The sequence below is a fragment of the Leuciscus leuciscus genome, assembly GCF_965113295.1.
Source record: "Leuciscus leuciscus genome assembly, chromosome: 12".
In the NCBI taxonomy this organism is placed as follows: Eukaryota; Metazoa; Chordata; class Actinopteri; order Cypriniformes; family Leuciscidae; genus Leuciscus; species Leuciscus leuciscus.
Window position 1 is genome coordinate 19,612,415 of NC_138736.1, and position 25,943 is coordinate 19,638,357.

General features: G+C 36.4%; 1 protein-coding gene across 8 annotated transcripts in view; it reads left to right on the forward strand.

Annotated features, from left to right (window-relative positions):
- The window catches only part of ptprua (protein tyrosine phosphatase receptor type Ua), a 309,103-nt gene that overhangs the window by 144,655 nt on the left and 138,505 nt on the right, over nt 1-25,943 (forward strand). For all 8 annotated transcript variants that reach the window (XM_082186689.1, XM_082186692.1, XM_082186690.1 and 5 more), the window contains exons 4-5: nt 13,573-13,654; nt 24,025-24,140. In XM_082186689.1, the coding sequence (XP_082042815.1) occupies nt 13,573-13,654; nt 24,025-24,140 (198 nt within the window). The remainder of the gene's footprint in view (nt 1-13,572; nt 13,655-24,024; nt 24,141-25,943) is intronic.

The following is a 25,943-nucleotide window of genomic DNA, read 5'->3' on the forward strand; positions in this document are numbered from 1 at the left end:
CCCCGCTTTTGTGTGGGACCCGTTTGAAAGAGGAGGTCCAGTGTGGTTTCCACAACCCTGACCCGTATCGCTCCTCTCTCCATAAATCAGAGCAGCCTTAATGAGATTACAGCCCTGCCACGATCAATGCACAAGCACAAACACACACTCACACACACACACACACACACACACACACACACACACACACACACACACACACACACACACACACACACACACACACACACACACACACACACAGTGCGCCACAGGGTTCCTACACAGACAATGTGAAGAAATTATCTTTGCCCTCTGGTTCTATCTTTCGCTCTCCGTCTCATATTTTTTTATTTTTTGAGTGTGGTGTCTAGTTGTTTCAGACGTGTCGTGGTTGAATAAACAGAGAATATGGTAAATTTGAGGTGTTTTGGAGATGTAGCAAGGCATGTAAGTCAACTGTAGTTAGCTTGTTAAAATTGCCTGCAGTAATTTATGGCACTGTATTCATATTTGTAAATGTTTGTAAATGTGTAATGAATGTTGTGTGTAATTGTGTAAAGAAACACAGACAGATGCAAATGCACATAAAGATGCAGCTAAATTGCTGTATTTGTGTTGTCAAGAGAAGGTTATGAGGCAGCGGAGCAGAGCATTTCAGAGCAGAGGAGGCTATATAAACTCTGTTCCAAACCCTAGTGAGCTGCCTACATAGAGAGGGGTTTAAAGCTTTATAAGTGCACCAATATGAAAGCTGTCCTAAAATGTAGGCAGCTGCCTTCTAAAGGCCCTTTCACACAAAACGGCCACAAAAAGCTAAATGAACCGATGACAAAATGGACCTTTCGGACCAAACAATTTGTACAAATGCTCATCAGGCTGAAGGACACACACACAAAAAAGGGACACAACGTGCACATCTTTCAGTTACTGCCACACCTCCTTTAAAACACACGAACGCGCAACGCCAAAGCAAAGTCTGCAAAGCATGACGAGAGATGCCTTGATGGAGGGAGGAATGCAACACTTTCAACTTACCCCATGTCTCAAAGCCCAAACATTTTAAAATTAATGTAAACAACTTATTTACAGATATTATTTTAAATATTACATGGTCCTATTTAAACAGTACATGGTACAATAGTACAATAGTACATGTACATGGTCCCTTTATAAATAAATACAAATAAATAAATAAGATTGTAAACATTTTAAAGATTAATACATTTTAATAATATTTCATATTTTTCATCAAATAAATGCAGACTTGGTGAGCACGAAGAGTCTTCTTTTAAAAACAATTAAAAAAACTGAAGTATTCCGATCTTTATTGGTGGTGTACATTCAGGTGTTGCCCTCTCTTTCATCCATCCTTTCATTCTGCAATCTGTATCCGTCTGACTTGTTTGTTCCTCATTCCTCTCCCACTCTCTATCTCTCTCAGTTATGGCTCATGGGTCACTGGAAACCTTTCGGGCATCTTCACCCGGCTCACATATACACAAATCCGCCGCGATCTCTATGGGCGCCGCCATCTTGCCTGCCGCCATTACTGCGTGCCTGCGAAGTGACGGCGGTGTGACACTTGCCGGTGCCCTCTAATGACATTTCAATGAAAGCGGATCCTGGGGCTTAAATATTGTGATTGTCAAAACATTTTAGTAACTAAACTGAATTGTATTAGGTTAAGTGACAACAGGTTGCAATGTTTATAATATATGGTACAATTTCTGGTAAGCTACGTTTTTTTATTATTGCTTGAAACAAATTTCAGGATTTCAATTCAGTTCAATTCTTGTGATTTGATTTAATATTGACTAATTTGGATAAATATTAGGTACACAAGATGGGCGTTAATAAAAATAAAAAAAACACTGATTGATCGATATTATGTAGGCTATGATGAATATACATTTCGGTAAGTTGTACTGTTTCTTGGAACATTGTTCATTCATGTTTATTTACTATTAAGTTGAGATGATCGGTTCACGTGCCGCTAGGGATCCGTCACTCACATTTACAAACACCAAAACGGTATTTATTGTTTGAATTTCGTAATAAAATTGACAGAATCTGAGAGCTGAGCTTTTTTCCGTGTCCTTTCTGCCTCGCAATTTTTCTGTGCGTGAGAAAATGGATGTGTGGCGTGAGAGCGTGTGAAAAGCTGAAAAGTTGCGTGTGTCTCACGGTGAAGGCGTGAGAGTTGGCAGCTTACAGGTATTCAAGATTATTTTATTAATCATCTGGCATTCGAGCTTCAGAACCTAAACTACAGGGCACTGATTGAAGGTCAGAATTATATGAGCTCCGGATGGATTGGCCAGATACTGCATACCTTCGCAGATGAGCTCATCACATTAAAGGACAAGTTCGGTATTTTACACTTAAAGCCCTGTTTACAGATCGTTTCTGATGAAATAGAACGGTTAAGATTAAAATTCGGACACATGCTGATGGTGTCCCGAGAATTTCAGGTTTCTTTCGCTTCTCCCCCCCACCTACAGAATGGCTGCATATGGGCACTGGAACAATCCTTCCTAAAAACTTAAACATTAAACTTTCGTTTACAAAGACGTGAAACTCACCGTGTGGTCAGGGGTGTTCACTGATATGCTCACACAAAAATCGCTGCAAAAGATGCTTTCGAACAGGTTTTATAGTAGTTTTTGTAAAAAAAAAAAAAAAAAACTTGGGACAAAAACTACGATAAAACCTGTTCGAAAGCATCTTTTGCAGCGATTTTTGTGTGAGCATATCAGTGAACACCCCTGACCACACGGTGAGTTTCCCTATGTGAGTTTCACGTCTTTGTAAACGAAAGTTTAATGTTTAAGTTTTTAGGAAGGATTGTTCCAGTGCCTATATGCAGCCATTCTGTAGGTGGGGGGGAGAAGCGAAAGAAACCTGAAATTCTCGGGACACCAGCATGTGTCCGAATTTTAATCTTAACCGTTCTATTTCATCAGAAACGATCTGTAAACAGGGCTTTAAGTGTAAAATACCGAACTTGTCCTTTAAAAGGTGTCGTGAGGTTTTCACAGGCAGTGAACTCATACCATAATGTGTCAGTAACAATACACAGAGAAAACTGCAAAGTTCTCGAATTCAGTTTGTGACTGCATGGTCGACCGAGGGAAGTGTTGTAGCCATACAGCAGGGCTACTGTACAAAATTAAAGATGAATTGATAAAAATAACATTTATTCGTAAATCTGTACATTCGTATAGCTACATCTGCTACAGCCGCCTACGGGACCGACGCTACTTTCTTAGCAGCAAGGCACGCAGTAATGGCGGCGCTGCTTTACTTCCGTGTTTCACCGGATTTGTGTATAGATTAAATCAACTCACGTATACTCCCTTTGGGTGACAGCAGAGGAAAGAGAGAGGAAAATAAATGAATGAAAGATAGAATGAAGGAACGAGAAAGCACATGAGTGCTGCGTTACTCCCCGTGTGTGTCTGTAGAGATGAGATCAGCAGTCAGGCCCATGGGGCGGCAGCTTGTATTAAGGATATCATTTCCCCCTCCTTCTAATATGGGAAAACACAAAGGATCTGGATCATTCGGCTTCAGCACTCACTGTTACCCGTAAGACTGCTGTAGCGTTCTCCCTCCCAGGCTGATATGACACATTTGTGAAACCAATTTGAGCAGTTACCTGCAAACTAAGGGCTCTACGGACAGTGTTGATGCTTTACTTTAATATAGAGGTTCTCAAACTTTAATAAGTCATGCTCCCCCCAGAACGATATGACTTCTGATAGATGTGTGAGGAGGGGGGCGACTGAGACTATAGTTCACCAAAAGCTTAGCAGTACTATACTTTCAATATTTACCAGTTATTAATCTGATAATTAAATCTTGTGCAAATAAATAATTACATAAACATGTTTTTTTTTCATTATCTGGTTTAAAAAGCTGATAGTTTCGGTCCTTGATGCTGATTGGCCAATACTCTTGTTTTATTTATAATAAGGCAGGCTATGACTGAACGTATCTGTGTTTCATCATTAGCAACCAGACTTAACCACAACACAAACAAACAATATTCTGTCAAAACTACAGTTTCAGAAGTGCTGTATTGTACTGTATGTTCAACGAGCTGTGTTGCGAACAGGTGTGCTTTAAACTAAAAGATGGAAAACAAACTGTTGGTTTTTGCTGAGATATAAGCACATGTACAGTATACAATATGTCTATTTTTCTGGCTGAAGGATGAAATCTACTGATTTTAATTTAAAAAAGTAATATACTAATACATACATTTCCAACTGTATTATTTGTATCATGTGGTAACAATTTTGTAAAAGAAGTAAGGTTCTTGAGGCGTGCTGTAGGCATATTGTGAATACTTCGCTTTGCCTAACAACATTTTCAGTCATGTCTGCATTCACAATACAGCATGCCTCAACAACAAACAAATAAAAAAAAACAGCTAAGCAAGCAGAGAGAATATCACAAATCACAAATAAATCTGTTATTACTTTAGGTAATAGGTCACCATACTTGAAAACTGGGTCTGGGTTTACGTATGTAAGCCCGGTTCCCTGAGAAAGGGAACGAGATGTGGTGTCAGCTGCTGATGCTATGAAGACGTGCCCTCGCGGAACCGACACAGTGTGGTGGAGCCTGAGAACAAGTCATCAGATTTGTACGTGCATACGTAACCCCATACCCACATTTATTTGAGATTTGTGACATTCTCTCTGCCTGGTTTTTTTTTTATTTGTTGCTATTGTTGTTGAGGCATGTTTGTTGTTATTGACCATCACCAGGCGTTAAGAAACACGGGCAATGAGAAACAGAGTGCTTGAATTATCTGCTCACCATTAGGCGGCTTACCTTTTACTTCTTAGCACACACTTATGTTCACACAGCACTCAAACAAGCAGCTTCCTGAAGACAAATAAGTTGATGATGTGTTCTCAGGCACCCTTCTTAATGCTGGGGCACACCTTGCAATGTACAAGTGCCTCAGACAACAGGGTTCCACGAGGGAGTTCCCATAGTGTTAGCAGCTGACCCAGAAGGTCCCTCGAAAGGGAACTAAACACATTTTTGAATCATAGTTAATTTAGTGTTACTTTTAGAAACTAAAAGTGTGATCAAAATGACATCAATTAGTGTAATTATTTTTATTTTTGCATTGTTTTTTTTTTCTTCTTCTTTTGAATACCAAGTTCTGGGCCCCTTTTTTCATCCTGTACACAATGGATTTCCAATATCCACAGCAGAGTTATTGATGGTGAATTTCTTGTGAACTGAGAGAGTAGTCATTATGCAGCGATAACACGTGGTGCAAACAGAAGACATGTCTGGACAGACAACACAACTGAACTGTTCAGGAAAGGTCAGACCAGTTTCTTTTTTCTTGTGGGACTTTCATTGTGTTTCAAAAGGTTAGAATAAAATTGAATGTTGATTTATCACCACACAGCGCCAGGTCCAGTGAAATAATGTTTCCACTATTTTCATTAGGTGTGAGGAGAAAAATCTGATTCCACCCTTGTCCAAGACCATGACAAGAATATGTCCGTGAAAATATTGCTTCAAGAGCCATCTGGAAATCTTTTGTTAAATTTTCATGTTATTTTTTTCAGTGTTACATTAACAGTTCGTAACCTTGGAAGTTGAATCTTACTTTATAAGACACACACACACGCACAAAACATTGGGGTTTTATGTTTTATATGCGGACTTTCCAAAGACATATGATTTTTATACTGTACAAACTGTATAATCCTCTAACCCTAAACCTACTACCCATCACAGTAAAATTTTCACACAAAAAAGGACAAAGATTTTGTATATTGCCATCTTTGTAAAGACATTTTGTCCCCATGACATAGGGTATACTGGAACCACACACACACACACACAATCACACACACATATTAGGGATGCATTGATGTACCGGCCAATAATCAGTATCGGACAACCGATGTGCTTTATTACTTCTGATAAGAAACAAAGTCTCAGCTTCCAAATTCTGTCCAATTTTTTTTTTTAATCATGAAATTCAAACAATAAATGGCTTTTTGCCACTCTTAAATGTGACATGACATATAGCTGTAGCGCCTTAATAAAGTATTTCCTTTTAATACATTTTTTTTTAAAGTCATGTGACTTGTGTGGGACGCGATTTGTGCGTGGGATGGGGTTTGCGCGATAACTTGCGTGACCAATCTTATTGCAAAGCATCTGAAATGTATTGGTCATTCTGAAATACCTGAACAAAGTCTGTCGTCAAAGTGGTTCAAGTATAATTACCTGCCAGAACTGTCTTACACGACCGCATTCCCAAACAGCAGGAATCCGAAAGCAAGACAACTTTATTGCATTTCGTCTGCTCGCTCTGAGGTGCAAGTAATTTATTATATATGAACATTATTATATACAGTGGATTCTCCTACTGCAGCAACTTCACCAACTGAAATTATTTCAAAGAAATGTAATCTTACCGTACTAATGTCAGTGTCTGATTTAAAGTGGCCAGAATACTAGATCTAACGAGCTGCAACTGATGAAACTAACTGTAATTTTAACGGTCAAATTTTGCATATAAACATCAGTAACAACTTTAACTTGTCAATACTGGCAAAAAACCATGGTATAAGCGGGATAATCCACGGCTAGCTGAGCATTAAACAATCTGAATGTGCTTTGTGTCGGTGGTTCATTGTCTCGACATTGTTCATTAAAATGCACAGCTAGCCGTGGATTATACCTTACATAGGAAACAGTTCTGTTAAATTGTAATAATATTTCAAAATATTACTGTTTACTCTATCTTTGATTAAATCAATTAAACATTAAACATTCTTATTCCATGCATTTTTGCATGAAATTGTAATATGGAGAATTCTGTTGACTCCAGTTATAAAACTAAACAAACAGCACACGGGGTGTTTTTGGCTTGGACAAATATAAATTAATAAGAACAACATAAAGAAAGACAGTGAAGATGACAACAGAGAATAGAATTAAAGAAATAAAGAAACAGTTCTGAATATTCAGTGGTTTTGCAATCTGGCTGTTGCAAGCTGTTGTAATAAGCTTAGGAACGACTTTGACTCTTGTCCAAACACTTGCCTAGTCGATGATAATTTATCTTCTGTCCTTTTAACTCCTTTTACATGACTGTCCCTGTCCCATTCCCACTGGTCTTCTCTTGGCTCACACTTGTCTCCATGGTTCTATATTCCATCATTTTAAGTGCCAATTGCAACCATGTTTTGCTAGCTGATTAGTAGAGTTTAATTGTTAAGTTGATACCTCATTTGTGTTGTGTATGTTTCTGTCTTCAGAGCACAGCTGCGCGGACAAACCAAATAAAATGTTCAGTCAAATCATGGTTGCCCATAAACGCCTAATATAAGCTCAACAACAGTGCCTTGAATGGAGCCCACTGTGTGGCACAGTCTTTCTACCTGCACACATACTGCATACAGTGTGTTTGTTAGTGTGTCCCTTTCTGTACTGTAACTTCCCGTTCATGATCCAGCTCAATGAGCCAATAAACCTCACACATTTTTTTAACATGCTTTGCTAATGGATGCTGCAAATTAAGACAGATTGAACCCCCACTCTTCATATTTGAGTCATCAACACACCAACTGTATGTTTTAGTTTGTTTGGCAACAAACTTCCAATGTCCCAAAAAAATTAACCATTCTGAAATAAATCTTTATTGAGAGCTTTTCTTGGTTTGGTTTTGACAGGGTTTTGACAGTGCATGGGGTCCAATTCATATTGAGATGCATAAGTGTTTTTGGAGATTCAGCAGGGGTTTGTGCGAGACGTGAGTCGCATTGTCAACATTCCTTGGTTTTCCAAGGCTTTTATAAGACATGAAAAGGTATATTTTCTTTTGTGTTTGCGCTCCTGAGCTTGCCCTGATAAAATGGATCCGTACGTGGTGTGCAACAGCGTCCCTCTGGTGTAAATGAGATCCTTCCGCTTTTATGCCAACGAGCAATTGTTTCCTGCCTGCATTATTTTGATCTCTATCATGTTGATGCTCAAGACATTTGGTGGGTTGAATACAGGAAATAAGAGCAATGAGATAAATAGTTGACAGTTACTATGAGCTGCAGATTTAAAAACCCACCTTTCTCCTTCTGATCTGTATTGTGCTGCTGCCAGTACTGTAGGTGTTGGAGATGACAAGCAGCCTTTATCAAATATTAACAATGCTACCAGCCCTTCTGTTTCTTGTAATGTTTTGTGCAAGCATTTTACACACATACTGTCCATATCATGCACAATGGCCCAAACCACTACCTTTCTCCTCCTAAGCTGAGGTGTCCTCTGGAGAAAGTCATTTCATTTGCATGTACTCATTTTGCAAATGCTTATACAGTACTCAAACGTAACTACAGAACCAAATGTAACTACCAAACGATATAACAAATTGTATATAAAAAGCACACTGTTTTTACGATTATGAGCATGATTGTAAATGTGATATTGAATACATACAAATGTTCAATAAACAAGAAGTTAATATTAAGTGAATTACATCTTAGACATAATTTTAAACAAGTTTTTGCTATTTCGGTAACGAATACAGTTCCAAACAAACCCACTGCATACCTGTTGTGCGTTTCCATGCACACATCATTTTTTTGTTACTGAATGAATCAGTTGCTTTGGACGAATCGGTTGAATAAACTATTCCGTGACTCACTCATTAAGTGATTTGTCACCACCTAGTGGTGGTTTTAGTGTCAAATTTAAACGTATAATTTTATTTTATTTCTATATTCAAAATGTGATAAAAAAAAAAAAAAAATCTCAACAGTTTTCATGCAGTTGAATTTGTACCTATTCAGATGCAGCTTCTGCAGTGCAAAGACTAATTTTGTTGCTAGTGATTTAATTTGATTGGTTGCAATTCTATATATCTATACAAGTTTATTTGTATTCTAATTGTATTTATTGATTAGATAAGACATTTCTCAGGCAGTAAATGTGGATCTTTCAGATGAATTTGAGGAGTGCCGATGTGGTCTTGGTCTTAAAGGACAAGTTCGGTATTTTACACTTAAAGCCCTGTTTACAGATCGTTTCTGATGAAATAGAACGGTTAAGATTAAAATTTGGACACATGCTGCTGTCCCGAGAATTTTAGGTTTCTAAAAAAAACAGGTTTTATCTTAGTTTTTGTCCAACTCCATTGACTTGTATTGGATGTCCATTGACTTGTATTGGATGTGCTGTGAGGTACGGTATTACTCCGCCACCAACTGGGCTGGAGTGTCTATTATTCAAGCTCACAACGGACGGTAAAACACCTGTTGGAAAGCATCTTTTGCAGCGATTTTTGTGTGAGCATATCAGTGAACACCCCTGACTACTCGGTGAGTTTCACGTCTTTGTAAACGAAAGTTTAATGAGTTTTTTAGGAAGGATTGTTCCAGTGCCCAGCCATGCAGCCATTCTGGGGGTGGCGGGGAAAGCGAAAGAAACCTAAAATTCTCAGGACAGCAGCATGTGTCCAAATTTTTATCTTAACCATTCTATTTCATCAGAAACGATCTGTAAACAGGGCTTTAAGTGTAAAATATCGAACTTGTCCTTTAACTCATCTCACCCTGCCTCTTGGTTTCAACCACTCAAAATCTTGGTCTTGTCTTGGTCTCAACACACTATGGTCTTGGTCTCGGTTTAGGTGACCTTAGCATAAAAAAACATCTTATGTAAGTATGTGTATCTATATTTATTTGATTTCTAAGAGAGATATAAAAAATTAAAAATAAAGTAATTGATGGTCAAGACATGCAGGAGTTTGATAGATTGGATAGGTTTCGCACAAACATGATTAACTAATAGGTGATTTGATCGCACAAGTCTCATGTTAACGTGTTTCATGTTTCATATATTCATATATATTCATGTTTAAGTCTCTTTGCCATACATTTAGAAATGCCATGGTTCAATGCTGTGTGTCCCATACACTTCTATTGTAAGTTCCATTTTGATTTTAACACAGTTAACGTAGTTAAATGAGCCTCTAGTTGGGTCTTTAACCCTGTACAACGAATGCGCCAGCGCGTTCTGATGGATTTTTCTTTAATGACAGTGGAAGAAACTCCGTCAATTTTTGGCCATACAGATTAGTGTGTAAGACAACTACAAATGGTCTACTTTTATTTGTGTACATTCACAATAACACCAAAACCTTGTGCTTTTGTAAAATAAAGATCTGCCTTTGTTTCAACTGTCCTTACCTTGTATCCGCGAGAATCTTTCTGAAACTAATAAAGTTTAAAGAATGGCCTATTATCACACAAACAATGTGCTGAGGCCACCTATGCAAAATGGTAAATGCCCCCAACAATGCCTTAAAAATAATCAACAAAGGCTATAGTACAGTAGCCTACGTTACACTGAGATTTCATGTCGGAGCGGGATTTGAGCGCTTGGGCCGTGAGCGATTGAGTGGAGCGCATTGGCATAGAGCGGAATATTGAGCGGAGCTCACATGCTGAGTTATAACTATATATTCAGGATTTACATTTAATATATTCAGAGTTTTAACTATATATTCGGGATTTACATTTATATATTCAGATTTGCATTTATATATTCAGAGTTATAACTATATATTCAGGATTTACATTTATATATTCAGAGTTATAACTATATATTCAGGATTACATTTATATATTCAGAGTTTTAACCATATATTCGGGATTTACATTTATATATTCAGAGTTATAACTATATATTCCGGATTTACATTTATATATTCGGAGTTATAACTATATATTCAGGATTAAATGTATATATTCAGAGTTTTAACTATATATTCGGGATTTACATTTATATATTCAGATTTACATTTATATATTCAGAGTTATAATTATATATTCAGGATTACATTTATATATTCAGAGTTTTAACTATATATTCGGGATTTACATTTATATATTCAGATTTACATTTATGTATTCAGAGTTATAACTATATATTCAGGATTTACATTTATATATTCAGAGTTATACCTATATTCAGGATTTACATTTATATATGCAGAGTTATAACTATATATTCAGGGTTACATTTATATATTCAGGATTTACAACTATATATTCAGAATTTTAACTATATATTCGGGATTTACATTTATATATTCAGATTTACATTTATATATTCAGAGTTATAACTATATATTCAGGATTTACATTTATATATTCAGAGTTATAACTATATATTCAGGGTTACATTTATATATTCAGGATTTACAACTATATATTCAGAGTTTTAACTATATATTCGGATTTACATAGAATTATTTCCTGTTTGGCCCCCCATTTTATATATATATATATATATATATATATATATATATATATATTTCTATTTTCTCTAAAGAAATGTGACTGGAGCTTGCATGTACCTCACTGCCACAGTTTGAGTGGTTTCCAGGCTGCTACGTGGTGTGCGTGTGCTGTGAGCGATTCTTATGACCTGAAGTTTAATACTTTAAGTGGTTAGGGGTCTGTTCAAGACTCTACACATGAGCAATAGTGATAGTTCTGCTTGCTTTAGCAAACATCACTAAATATGTTTCTGGAGATAAGGACAGTGTGCACAGAAACCCTAGTGCACTGTCAGGACTCAATGCTAGCTTCAGCTCTGCTTTGATTGGCTGGCTGTTAGCGGCGCCCGCTCATTTGTTGTTTGATTCAGAGCGGTAGGACATCTATCAGCTATCTGTGCCTGTCCAACAATGAAACAGCCGGGGAGGCAGTCTTCCCTTTGTTAGCAGAATGGCTAAAGGTTGTGTAAACGGATGATTGATGTGGGGTACTTGCCGTGTAATTGGCCACCAGAGAGCAAGATCTGTATTCTCAGCAGAGCACAAGTCTTGAGTCAAATTCATCGGTAGGTCAAAACAGGGAGATTGCAGTGCTGAATCATGATGCCTTTAGCTCAGCAAACTCTGGCATAACGTTTTAGATGAGCAAATGCTACCTTGTGGGTAGACAGAACTGCATGCAAGTGATCAAATATGTATTTGAGTTAGCCAAGATTGTATTGTTTATTGAGAGAGCATAGAATAATTAATCTGTTTGAAACATAAGAGGCAGCATTAGAAATGTGCTTGGGAACAGACACAGTGCAATCAATCACACAAGAACACATGCAGGTCTGTTTACACCAAGAATAAAATGAAAAAGCAAAACAAATTGAAAGGAAAAAGCACTTTGCTCATTCACATGCTTCAATGCTAGAGACAACCCAACTGCAGTGATTTTAGAGATAGTGTGAAATGGGAGCATCTGGTGTAATAACAATCACAGGGATGTTCTATTCTATTGATTTTAGTACAGCTGTTATCATAAGATTATTTGCAAGTACAGTATACATATATTTTAAACAATATCAATATCAACCGATGTGTTTATCTAGAATACCAGTCCCATTACCCAAAAGCTTATAATATGTTATTGGTCAGTTTTTTAGCCCCAGCAATCTACATAAATAAATAATTAATGAATGAATGAACTGACGAATGAATGGACAAACAAACAAATAAATAAATAAATTACACAAATTGACTTTTTTTATTTATTATTAAATAACTTATAATGTAAATGTCCAATATAAACTTTTTTATAAACAAGTTTTGGTTACACTTTATTTTAAGGTGTCTTTGTTACACAGTACTGTGTAAAATGAAATAACTACATTTACTTACTATAGGGTTAGGATTAGGTTTTGGTTTGGTTTGGTTTGGTTTAGGGTGAGTTGCATGTAATTATGCATGATTTATTGTATTTATAGTATTTATAGTATAGTATTTATACTATAGTAACGTATGTAACAATGACAATGTGAAATAAAGTGTTACCCAAGTTTCTTTTTCTGTAACTGTTTACAATATTACCAAAACAAATGTTTTGTATGTATCTACAAAAAAATTAATTAAAAAAAATAAACTTTTGTGTGACTAAATGTTACCGTACAGCTCCTTTGAGAAAAAGTGACAATGTGTTTTTTCTTGTCTTTTTCTTTTTTTTGTAATTCAAATGTGTAAAGGTGAGGTTGGCAAAATGTAGGCTGACATTTGCAGGCAAAAAGATCCATTGTCAATAGTGTAGTGATGTTTGAAGCAAACCAAGCAGCTTTTTGTTCAATCAGCGGTGGCCAATTTGACCAAGTTGAACATAAGTGAAAACTGCATTGGGAAATGTTTCCACCTCACATGGATTCCTATTGAAATTACTTGATTTTGGCAGTGATATTTTGCCGAGCAACAATAAATGTGATCGCACATGATGCTGGTTCAAATCTTGCTTGCGGTGGCATAAGTAGGACCAGTTACGTTGGTGCCGTGACCCAGATCCGAGCTCCCTGGCTTTAAGAGATGTCCTTGTTTGAGAGACTGTCATCCGTTCAAGCCCTGCTCTTAGCAGGCTGAGCCATTATGTCTTGTTCACATTATAATTGTTTTAGGTAAAAATTCTATAAAGGTTATTTAAAACGTTACTGTAACACAAAACTGTTAAAACGTTTTGTGCCCTTTGCCTTACCTTGTTTGTTTCTTTTCAACTCACTTTTTCATATCTTCCCTTGCAGATCGTATTTGAAGCCACAGTCTCATCCGAGCAGAAGGGATACATCGCCCTGGATGATATAGTGCTGTTAAACTACCCCTGCTGTAAGTTCTGTTCCTCTACAGACATAAAAAAAAACACATTCTCACTGACCTTTTCCAGCCTAGAGGGGGGCGTATGACCAGGTTGGCCCACCCAGATTGAGGAACAAAGGTGGCCATTTCCTCTCATCAGAGTCTCGGGGTACTTACTTTTGATCTGAATAGCCATCATGAAAGACAATTATCCACTGACACTTTTCCTTCCATTTCTCTTGTTCTTGCTCACATCCACTTCCTGCGGCTGACCTTTTTGTCCATACATCACTCTATCTCTCTGTCCCAGCGGTCACCGTCTCAGATTTATTTATTTTCTGGGGGGAGAAGAAAGAAAAAAGGGCTTCTCTCTTTGGCTTTTGTGCCCTGTGTGCTGCTACTTAATCTGTTGCTTCACTCAGGTGTGAATAAGAGTGAATCTCCTGTGTCCATCTCTGCTCTGTTATTTTTTTCTCTTCTCACTCGTCCCATGTCCTCACTCACCTGCTGACACTCCATTAGCTCTGCTGGAAGTTTGTGTTAGTGGGCACCGCATAATTCTGCTCCAGTAGTTTGGACTGGGGCACTCGGAGCCACAACCCACTGTGGGTCTCACTACCTGCTGACTTCTGGGAAATGCAGTGCAGTCATGCTGACAGGAATGCTGGAGAAAGGAGATTGTATGCGGATGGGGATCGTGCTGTTGAATTGTGAGACTCAGTTTGTGGGCTGCTTTAATTTGATGGAGTCGACTGTAGGCCTCCTGCATTTCAATTTTACACCCCACAGCAAGAACGTAATTGCAAATGCTCCAGAAACAGACGCACAAAGTCTTTTTACCCAAGTTTGTAAGCCCAGTGTTGAGCTTTTTTGTATATTTAGAGAGGTCATTTGTTCTGCATGAGTGCAGAGACGCTCTTACAAGAAGAGAAAGAGACATTGTGGTGATAATTTAACAAAACTTTGCTCATTAGTGGAAAAACCCTGCTATTACTATTACTTATATTTAGGGTTAATGATTTGAACAAGCACTCTAGGTCTACAACACTTGGGCGCATAACCATCCCACAAATCTTTTGAGATGAAAGTTAATTACATTTTCTAGTTTTGTCAGTAGATCAAGTTCTGTTTGACACCTGGGCTGCATCTCCCATAAGTAACGTGAGTAAGTTGACCGTGGACAACATTGGTGGCAATGGTTTTCATGATCATTTTGGGCAAATACAGCCCTAGACAGTTTAAAAGCTCTCTGTTCAAAATGCTGTTTTAGGCTGATAAAAGCTTTATTACTGCATTTGAAAAAAACAAACACCCGAAGCTCTGGAATGTGCAATAACCTTACAATTGATTTTCCTGCAATTTCTTCCTTACACATTAGAAAAAAACTTTCTGTGATAGCACTAAAATCATTGCCGTCTGCCCAGATTTAAATAATGTAGACAGGGCTCTAAGTGATCAGCACCACGGACAGCTCCACTTAAAGACACTGGCACTGGATAATCACAATTCCTTAGGAATCTGAAAAAAAAAAATGAAAAAAAAAATTACAATTTTTATTCAGAAACAATGCATGACAATAAAGACTTTTACTTTTTATATATATTATTTTATATCAAATAAATTCAGTTATTTGTAATTTTCTATTCATCAAATATCCTGAAAAGAAAACAATAATCCACAAACATTAAAATGATTGCCAAAGCATACCAGGATGAAATCAGACCAAATGAACTCTGAGATTTAGCTAGTAGTCAAGTCAAGTCAAGTTTATTTGTATAGCGCTTTTCACAATACAGATTGTATCAAAGCAGCTTCACAGTATTACATTTAAATAATACAACAAAGTTTGTTTCAAGAGGAATTTATTGATTGATAAAATTAAATTAAATATCCCCAAAATATCCCCAGCTGAGCAAACCAAAGGCAACAGTGGCAAGGAACCGAAAAACTCCATCAAGTGACCTAATGGTGTCCTAAAACTCCATCAGGTGACCTAATGGAGAAAAAAAACCTTGGGAGAACCCAGGCTCAGTCGGGGGCCAGTTCTCCTCTGGCATTTATGAGCTAGAGGCCGGATTGTAGTTTGAACTGTGGGATTATATGAATGCCTGGCTGAAGAGATGCGACTTTAACCCTTTCGCACGTACGATCACACCGGTGTGATCAGTCTAAGCTGGTCCCTGGAGCGTACGATCACACCGGTGTGATTAGAACGGTCAGTGCATCACGTGATCAACTGCTAAATTCAAATGTGCTTTCGCGCGTTGGCTGGCGCTGAGCCAGAGACAGGCGCGCTCAGAGCTGTCATATATCACAACTTTTCAGTGTTTTCAACCACATAATGTTTATTTTAGGTTCCAGACATATAAGTACTAAAAAAACAATACATTACAGTTCGTAAAATACACACTGATGTCAAAGGAAGAGGCAATAATAATCCTTTCCATTATAATTCGTTTTATTCATATCAGATACACATTGTGTAAGTAACTTTAAAGTTTACTCTATTCTTCTCCCAGTTGATCTGCCACTTACTTGTATGTATTTCGGGAGAAGTGGATGAATTAACGTGTTGTAAATCCAACAGATCCGATTCTCTGAACTGCGCGTCTGCGGCACAAACTAACATGGCGGCGCCCATCGCGAATACAGCTGAACTAACGCGATCGTTATAAATGTGTTTAAACAACAAAACACTTCCACTTGCATATATTTGACAACCGGAATATCAGATATTTCATGCCATATCTAACAAATTTGTGAATATTTTGAAAAAAAAAGGAAAAATGACATAAAAGCAGATCATCATTCATTCAGCTCTGTTGTTGCTGCGGTGTGTCACGTGACAATCAATGACGCGTCACCACGGAAACCATAAAGTGACACATTCTAAATAACGGTCGCCTTGAAAAACTCACGCTGGGGGGTCAGTCAGAATATTTTAAACTTACGTGTGAAAGGGTTAATCTAGTTTTAAACTGGGAGAGCGAGTCTGAGCAACGAACAGTATCAGGAAGACTATTCCAGAGTTTTGGGCTTTATAAGTCAGTAGCAATACCTTGTAATTAATACGGAACTTTATAGGTAACCAATGCAGTGATGATAAAATCGGTGTTATATGATCATATTTTCTTGATCTCGTAAGAACTCTAGCGGCGGCATTTTGGACTAACTGTAGCTTGTTTATTGAGGATGCAGGACAACCAGCTAATAAGGCATTACAGTAATCCAGTCTCGAGGTCATGAATGCATGAACTAACTTTTCTGCATCAGAAACTGATAGCATATTACGTAGCTTAGCAATGTTTCTAAGGTGGAAAAAGGCTGTTTTTGTAACATATGAAATATGATTTTCAATCATCCCATCCATAATGTAGTAACACATTATGGATGGGAAAAATAAATTTACTGATAACAGATGGCCATGCTTTCAGCATTTTAAGAGATATATCTACTTTTGCAATTTTCCGGATTCCGTACTGTTGGGGTGTATTAGTACAGTAACAGTGAACTTTAGAGACAGGAAGATGATGCTCAGTTTGCCAAATTTACACACTGCTGATGGAGACCAATTGGAAACATGGCAAGAACTGCTGACAGTCTCTGCAAACCTAAAATAAATTGCTAACTGATCACTATGTTCCCTGACATGACATTATTTTTCTTGCTTGCTTGCAAGTAGTATGCATGTTTACAACTACTAAATCAACTACTGTAGTTGTACTTTATTAATCTGCAGTTATTATTATGCAGTTATTAATAAAATAATACTATAAAACAATCTGTAACACTTTATTTTTACAGTGTCCTTGTTACATACTGTATATGTACTTTCCGTAGTAATTATGCATAAATACAAGGAACTAACCCTAAACCAAACCCTATTCCTAACCCTACCTTATAGTAAGTACATGTTGTTAATTTATATTACTCAGCTATACGTAAATATATAATTACACTGTAACAAGGACACCTTAATAAAAGTGTAATCAAACAATCATTTAAAATCCAACTAATTACTATAGCAATAAAAGCAAATTTTGCATAATTACAAGCAACTAACCCTAAACAAAACCCTCAGCCTAACCCTATGTAGTTAACTGATATTACTCAGTACTTGTATAATTACTGTCACAACATCACCCTAAAATAAAGTGTAACCTAAACTGAATTATTATACCTAAAAATGTATATTAATATATGCAAACATCACATTTGTGTGGCACACATTTCAAATCAATCACTTAAGAAGTTCGGTGATTTGAAGATATTGCTTGTGTAGACAGAGCAACTAGGTTTTGAAACACCTTGATAGTTCAGACAGTAGTAGCGTATGTAATTACATCTGCACTTTCAACTGGCAGTGCATTACCTAAAGTATAATCCTCATGAATAGATGAGGGTGTTTCTGAGAAAATCTAGCTCAAGACTTGTTCAAGAAAAGCTTGTTCAAGACAGTCCGGCTCACCTCAGAAGCACTGTTTCTCTCTGAAAAACTCACCCAGAGTCCCTTACTGCAAAAAATAAATAAATAAAATAAAATAAAATAAAAAACCTGACCTCAAGCAACAAGCATTTGTCGACTTGAATGACAATGGAGTGAAGAACCTGTCCCAGGGTCAGGGTGAAAGACTGTCTCCATGGAGACAGGTTTCACAAAAACCAGATCACTGTGGTCCTCTGCAGATGGAGCCGCCCAACAGATATCACACACACACACACACACACACACACACACACACACATTCACAAAGGCTGCGTGGCAGTCTTATACAATATCAGACAGCCCAACCTTAGGCGTTCACACTCTTCACATTTTTGTGTTTGTTTCTGGTTGTTTACTCCACATGTGTTTTCACCCAACAAAATCTGTCAAATCCTTGAATTTTGCTTGACTAAGCCTGGGACACACTAGACAATTTTCAAATCTTAACCACGCAGAACAAAAGCACGTAACATCCAGTCGGTGAAGCTTGTTCGCTCTCATTAGCTGTATCCCGATCAAGAGTCAGGGAGGCTCCAAATCCATCGGGAGCAGTAAAACAATCGTAATGAAACCACACAATTGATGATTTTTTGGGACAAAGGGCCTCGTTTACACTGCAGGTCTTGATGCCCAATTCTGATTTGTTGCCTGTATATCCGTTTTTTTTTATCGTCCGTTTACACGTCCTTTCAACTGTGACCCATATCCGATCCATGTGTTTACACTTGACATACTATCTGAAACGTTGCGCATGCTTAAAGGGGGTTCTTCACAGATGGACGAACGCAAAATATGCTTGATGCTAGCTTTGCGATATATGCGAAGTTCGCCAAACATCACCATGATTTTGAGGCGGAGGAGGACGAAAAGGGCCATCATTGCAGCCTGCGCATGCTTCGGTTATTGTGTGCGAGAGAGATCTCAGACTGGTGGGAACATACATGTACAACACAATCTCATGAAAGTGCGTATCTATAGGCTACCACTAATTTTATTTCTCGTTCCATTTATACGCCAAAAATAATTTGTGTGTGTATGATATGCACTGTAAACCCCTTGGGTAGGATTAGGGGTGTGGAGTGTGTGCGTATTACACGCCATAAAGTGCATATCGTATCCACGTGAAAACTGCGTATCATATGCACGCAAAAACTATTTTTGGCGTAAATGGCACGAGAAATAAAATTTGTGCTATAGATACGCACTTTCATGAGATCGTGGCGGGCTTTAACGAGGAGCAGTGGGTCCGAAATTTTTGGATGAGCAAGCCAACCTTTGATATGTTGTGTCAACGTGTGTCCACATTCCTCTCCTACGACAACACAACGTTTTGTCAGGCCATTCTGTACCTTTGCAGATGCGCTTCATGTCCGATTTATATCTGATTTATTTCCACATATGAACGAGGCCTGAAACCGATTTCGAAATATCCGAACGCATCCGTTTTTTTCCTGTTTACACTGTCATAGAACACATCCGATCTGTGTCACATATGAGCAAAAAATCGGAATTGGGTCAGATTTCACTGACAGTGTAAACAAGGCCAAAAAGTCAGGTGCAACAAGCCTCGAATCGCTAACTTTAGAATGGACTAGCTTTTTCTTGTTTTGCGTAAGCCTTCTCTTTAATTCTAAATACATTCTAAATGTTTTTTTGTTTGTTGTTTGAAAAGTAGTAAAACAGTTTTATTATTAACATTAAAAATACTTTTGCCACCAAATCAAAATTTGTTTACACGTAAGAACAAAGTAAGGACAAATAATAAAAAAGAAAAAAATGCATAATATAGAAGATCCCTGTAGACCCCCATGACTTTGTTCAAAGGTCAGTAAGTTTTATGCAAATATAATACATTTGCAAGAGTAGTACCATTTTCAAATGTTATATGGAATACCTACAAGAAACAATCTCCATGACTGAAAAATGCATGACATTTGTAAACAATATATTTTGTCTTAAATAAAGATTAAGATATGTAGTCACATATATTCAATTTGTAAAGACAATATTTTATTGCATTAAGGCAAGACGCTACAGGCAAACCTTTTTTTCCCCTCCCTGTTCAGTTTTTATATTCTGTGCTAACTTGCTTCCAAAACATGTCTTCTTTTAGTTGAAAGAAAATATACATTTTCTTTCTATTTACATCTCTAGATTTCAATTACAATATAACTTTAAAGGCCGTTTTTTCAAACTTTGCAGTTTTATCTATATTTTACAGAAGGGTTTGTTCGTTTAACATTGTGCCTGATGTATACAATTTTTATTTTTTTCTAAATTCAGGTATATGGTGGGTTTTTTTTCTGAATGTTAACATTATTTTCTGATTTATGGATTTATAAACGTTATCCAAACGTTATCCAAGAGTTATCCAAAATTCTCCCTATAAAAAAAAACGTTATCTCAAAATATGTCAACTAAATGATGAAGAAAAAAGAAAGATTTTTGAACCTGGCTTAATCCAGTGTTTATGTTCTGGAAATGTGTGCAAATTAGTGAATATTTTATTAGATTAGGTTATGGTAGAGTGCATTATTTTGCATAATGTAAACAATGTTTCAGTTCCAAAAAAAAAAAAAAAAAAATGTGTTAATGCACTGTGATTAATCAACTGGGAAAGGATGGTGATACATTTTTCCATTGATGATTTTGGTCCAACAATTTTGTTGAAATTATATAAAACATGTTTTTAAGCATAAGAAACCAACATAAATACACTTCTAAGAATTTGGTAAACAGAAATAAAAAGAGAAGGAATATGGATTATGGGAGGATTCTATTAAGCAGTTTCAGATTCACTGATCAGTGGCCAGATTTAGGATGTCAATGAACTATAGAGACATTGTGACAAAGAAACAGGCCATTGTGTTTACCCAGAATCCTGTGCTCTTGCCAAAGGCAGCACTGTGAGGTTTTTGCTCAGATACCACACAGTTCCAGAACTAGAGCGAAATTATGCCGCTGGAATCACAACCAGGCTTGTCTGTCCTACATTTCCCTTGTTTGCTTTACGGATATTTTCTAAATAGGCTAGACAGTGGCTAGTCTGAATGTCTGAACAACTATTCAGCCTCAAATAAAAGTTCAGGTTCATGTCAACAAGACACCAGTGGTTTCTCGAAGACCTTTCACAAATGAGGTGTTCTTCCATTCAAAAACAGAAGTACAGAGGTCAGTTGGAATGTAAAGTAATTTGAGATGTTTTAAAAAGTTTTACCTTGATCACGTCAAGAGATGATGGAAACAACAGTAAGATGGTCAACATTGTCATTAAAAAATATGTAGATGAAAACGCTGAATTGATGGCTGTAGTGTCTTTGTTAAAGAGAATGCATTTAGTGCAACTTCTCAGGGAGTGTTTCATGCTAACAGTCCGACAGTTACTTTCTCTACAATTTTCTTCAGAAAAATCATATTATCCATAATGGAAAAGCAAAAATGTATCCTCACAAATATTCTGTGCATCCTGTTCCAGTTTGATTGTCTTTTTTTTATTTTTAAGTTATTTATATTTTTGGCCTTTTTTATACCTTTATAGTATAGTGTAGAGACCAAACAGAGAGAGGAGTGGGATCGATATTGAACTCGGGTCACTGGAGGCGCAGTTGCACTATATGGCTCTGATGAAATGGTCCGAATGTCCCTTAAATTACAATTTTTGCAATGTTCATTTTTCAAACAAATGGGTTTCGATTTCAAAAATGAAATTTAAAATAATTTTAAAAAGTCATTATCTTCTAGTTAAATGTATTTCTAAAATCTAAATACTAATTTAAATTTAATCCAACTGAACAAGCCCATGCAAAAAAAAAAAAAAAAAAAAAAAAAAAAAAGTTTAACACAACACCATGTGATTACAATAATATAATGTTATTTTTTTGTTATTGAATGTTATTGTAACATTTTGAACACATTGTAAGTGTCCTCTCAATTTTTCCAAAATATTATCTACAATAACAAGACATGTGGGGTACATTGTTATGGTTTGCAATATTTTTGTGATTTCAATTCAAATTGGACCATCCAACCTATCTCTATCCGGCACATTGTTTACTGGCTTGTTATATTGGAGCTTGAAGTTCTGTGTCGGCAGTGCGAAAACACTCGCAAGTAGAGGAACAAAGATTTACTCTCCGCTGAAAATTGCTGCCATCTTGTTTGTTTGGCACTAGACTTAATAGTCATTCTTAAAATCAATGTTATTTTACTCTTATATTCAATAACAGGGAATGCATCAGTGCAACCAATACACTCAAACGGTATCACAGCAACAAAAATGGCAGTTAAGCCACCTACATCTTGCTTCAAATTATAAGTTACCTATTAAACAGACAGTAAAACACCACAGCTCTGGCCTCGCAGCTCGCTCAGGCAGAACAAACTGAGATTTCATTGTATCCATTCACATCTGGCTTTTTTAAGTCGTTGCCATAAGAAAGCCATAATTAAACTGCGTGAACTTCAGATATTAGTGGCATGTTAGTAGACTGATGCAATTATAGATGAGCTGGATGGCCACTGAAGAGACACATTGTGTGAATGCAAACAAAGGGCTTTTCAAGAACCCGTCTTTAGGTAAAAGCTATAGAATTTTTGGTAACACTTTATTTTACAGTGTAACACAGACACTTTAAAATAAGTTTAACCGATTTTTCTTTAGATGGTGGTTTAAGCATTCAACGCTTGGAGACTTTTCATTATTATACTCTGAAAAAATGGAAGGCTTATAGGAATTGAACGTCTGCCTCCCGTCTGGCCGTCTCTTTTGTTTTGCATTGGTCGCATTCGCTCAGATTCACTCTGATGGAAAATTAAGCTGGCAACGCTTGTATTTTCTGCAAAGTGTCTGGAATAGGTGAAGTGCAGTCATGTTATGGCACCGGTGCTCTTGATAACATAGCGAGTAATGATTTGATGCTGAGCTGACAAGCATAGGCAGATAAGAACAAATGAGGCATTCCGTGGGCATGAAGACAAAACATGACGCTTAGAGATAAGTGATATGAATGGACTGTATAACAACCGGGGAAACGGTATAAATCATTTTATTTTGCACCTTATTGAAAGATTGCGAGGGCCAAAAAGATTTAAGAAGGAACAAATACTACAGGGAACATGCGCTGTTGGTTAAGATCAGAATATTGAAACACACACACACACACACACACACACACACACACAAAGATCATTAAATTATTATGTACAGAAACATTGTTTTTTTTTGTATTTAGTATAATGTTATTAACATAGTAATAATTTATGCACTGCCTGTTATTCCCATAAATAAGTACCACAGTAATACATTGATGATAGTACTTGTCTCTACACCAAATTGAACAAAACCTCAGGTTTCATAATTCTAAATATCGACACATAATTAATAAAAAATAAATAAATAAATGAATGAATGATTGAAAATAAATGATACAACTACTACTATAAGTATATCCAAACTTATTTCAGGTGGAACGAAAATGATAAAGAACCCAAGAGCAGTTTATTAATAATCTTGAAGATCTCAAAACATAATTAAACAAAACAATGGCACACTCTTTTAAGCACATTTATTACCAATGTTTCGGCACAACAAGTAGCCTTTGTCAAGGTATGAGGGGGCTTGTTGTGCCGAAATTTTTAGAAATAAATGTGCTTAAAGGAATAGTTCACTTAAAAATGAAAATCCTGTCATCATTTACTCACCCTCAAGTTGTTTCAAACCTGTATGAATGTCTTTCTTCTACAGGATTTTCTTTTTTAAGTGAACTATTCCTTTAATAGAGTGTGCAGTTTTATATTATATTATATTATATTATATTATTAATTTGCATCTCATAAGGTGTGTGTTTACTTTGCTGTTCTTTTTGAGTTTTAATTGGATAATATAGTAATAACTGTTACTTCTCTTTTTCCACAGATAAAGTGCCTCATTTCTCCAGACTTGGTGATGTGGAGGTGAATGCGGGGCAGAACGCCACATTTCAGTGTGTGGCAACCGGGCGATCTGCTAAGACTGATCCCTTCCTGATGGAGGTTAGTGTGTATGAGGGAATTTCAGTCCAATACAACTTTTGCCTCAATAAACTCCTAATAATTGCTTATTAGTAAGTTAGTTGTTAATTTTAGGGTAGGAACTGGGTAGGATTAAGAGATGTAGAATATGTTCATGCAGAATAAGCCATTTGTGCTTTATAAGTACTAATAAACAACCAATATCCTAGTAATATGCATGTTAATTAAAAGCAAAAAGTGAGAATTGGACTCTAAACTAAAGTGTGACCAAATTGTCATAAGCTGCTATTGCTTAATGAAGCAGCAAGCTTAGAAAAACTATATTTAGGACTTTAAACTGCTGGAAGTCGGAAACATGTGACCTTCAAAAAAAAAAAAAAAAAAACTCATTAAAATTCAGTGCACTTCCTTTTTAATTAAGCAGCGGCAATTGCACTTCCCGGCCCTATTTAATGTGTAGAGGAGTTGGACTTATTTTATTATTAAATGTCATTTATCTCTACATTATGCGCAGTGTTACAAAAATATACACAAGTCATACTTGAATAACAGTCAAGTAAAATATTTTTCAAAAATATTAGCCTTTTTGTTTTTGTAGAATATCTAAACATCTTTAAAACAAGATAAGTATCCTTGGGAAGAAAATTGCATAAGATACTAATGCCCTTTTGGCACATTTTCTGTTGTTTTAAGATAAATATTGCTAAATATATATTTTTATGTCTTAATTTCAAGAAATATTTTGCAGTGTAGGATATCGACAAAGCTCAACCCAAAATTGCTACAACACACTTTTTTGTTTCTGATAAGATTATCATTTTCACCAATATAGCTGTATTATAAACACAAATGTCTAGGGAAATGTATCAGGGGAGAAATATAAATGTTCCTTTCAAAATGTAATGGAACAAATGGAAGCACGGAATAATACAAATTTAAAAGATAATTGCTACTATTTATCTTGTAATTCTGACTTTTTTCTCACAACTGCAAGATATAAATTCGCAACAGCGTAACTATGTCAGAATTGCAGGGTATAAACTCACAATTGCAAGAAAAAAAAGTCATAATTGTGAGATATAAACTCGCAATTCTGACTCTTTTTTTTTTCTACGAATTCAGAGTCTATATCTCGCAATTCTGAAAAAAAAAAGAGTTGAAGAAAAATTGTGAGATAAGTCACAATTACCTTTGTTTTTTTATTCAGTGGCAGAAACAGGCTTCTATAGGAGCATTTATAAACAAAATGCAATTGTACTTAACATGTGTTATGTATATCTCTAATTTGTAACTGTACCTTTTATAATGCATCACTGAAAACAGAATTCACTTACAGCTAACCATACCTAATCTTCTTGAGGAATTATATTTAGTATTCCCTTTTCACATCCAGTTTATGATTTATGGTGAAACTAATAGGTCAATAGTACTTGGAGATACCCATTAACATTCTCATTAATCTCAATGGCAGCTGCTTGTCTGGTGCAGGGCCCCCCAGAAGCAATTTGAAATCTTCCATATTTACTCATGGACCACAGAATGTTTTCAGGCAATAACCTGAGTCACACATGCCATAGAATCACTTTACAGGAAAATTACTTCATGACTGTAATGAGTTCACTGCAGTCAAGTTGATAGAACCCAAGTGCAGCTTTATTTCCCAAACATGATCAAACATTAAACAAATAAAGACTTGGCTTGAGAAACATAGACTTACCAAACAGCGGTTACATGAGGCCTATTTATACACAAAGACTAATGAGTAACAAGAAACACCTGGGCATGATCAAGACAACGAACCAATGACAAAACAGAACTGAAAAA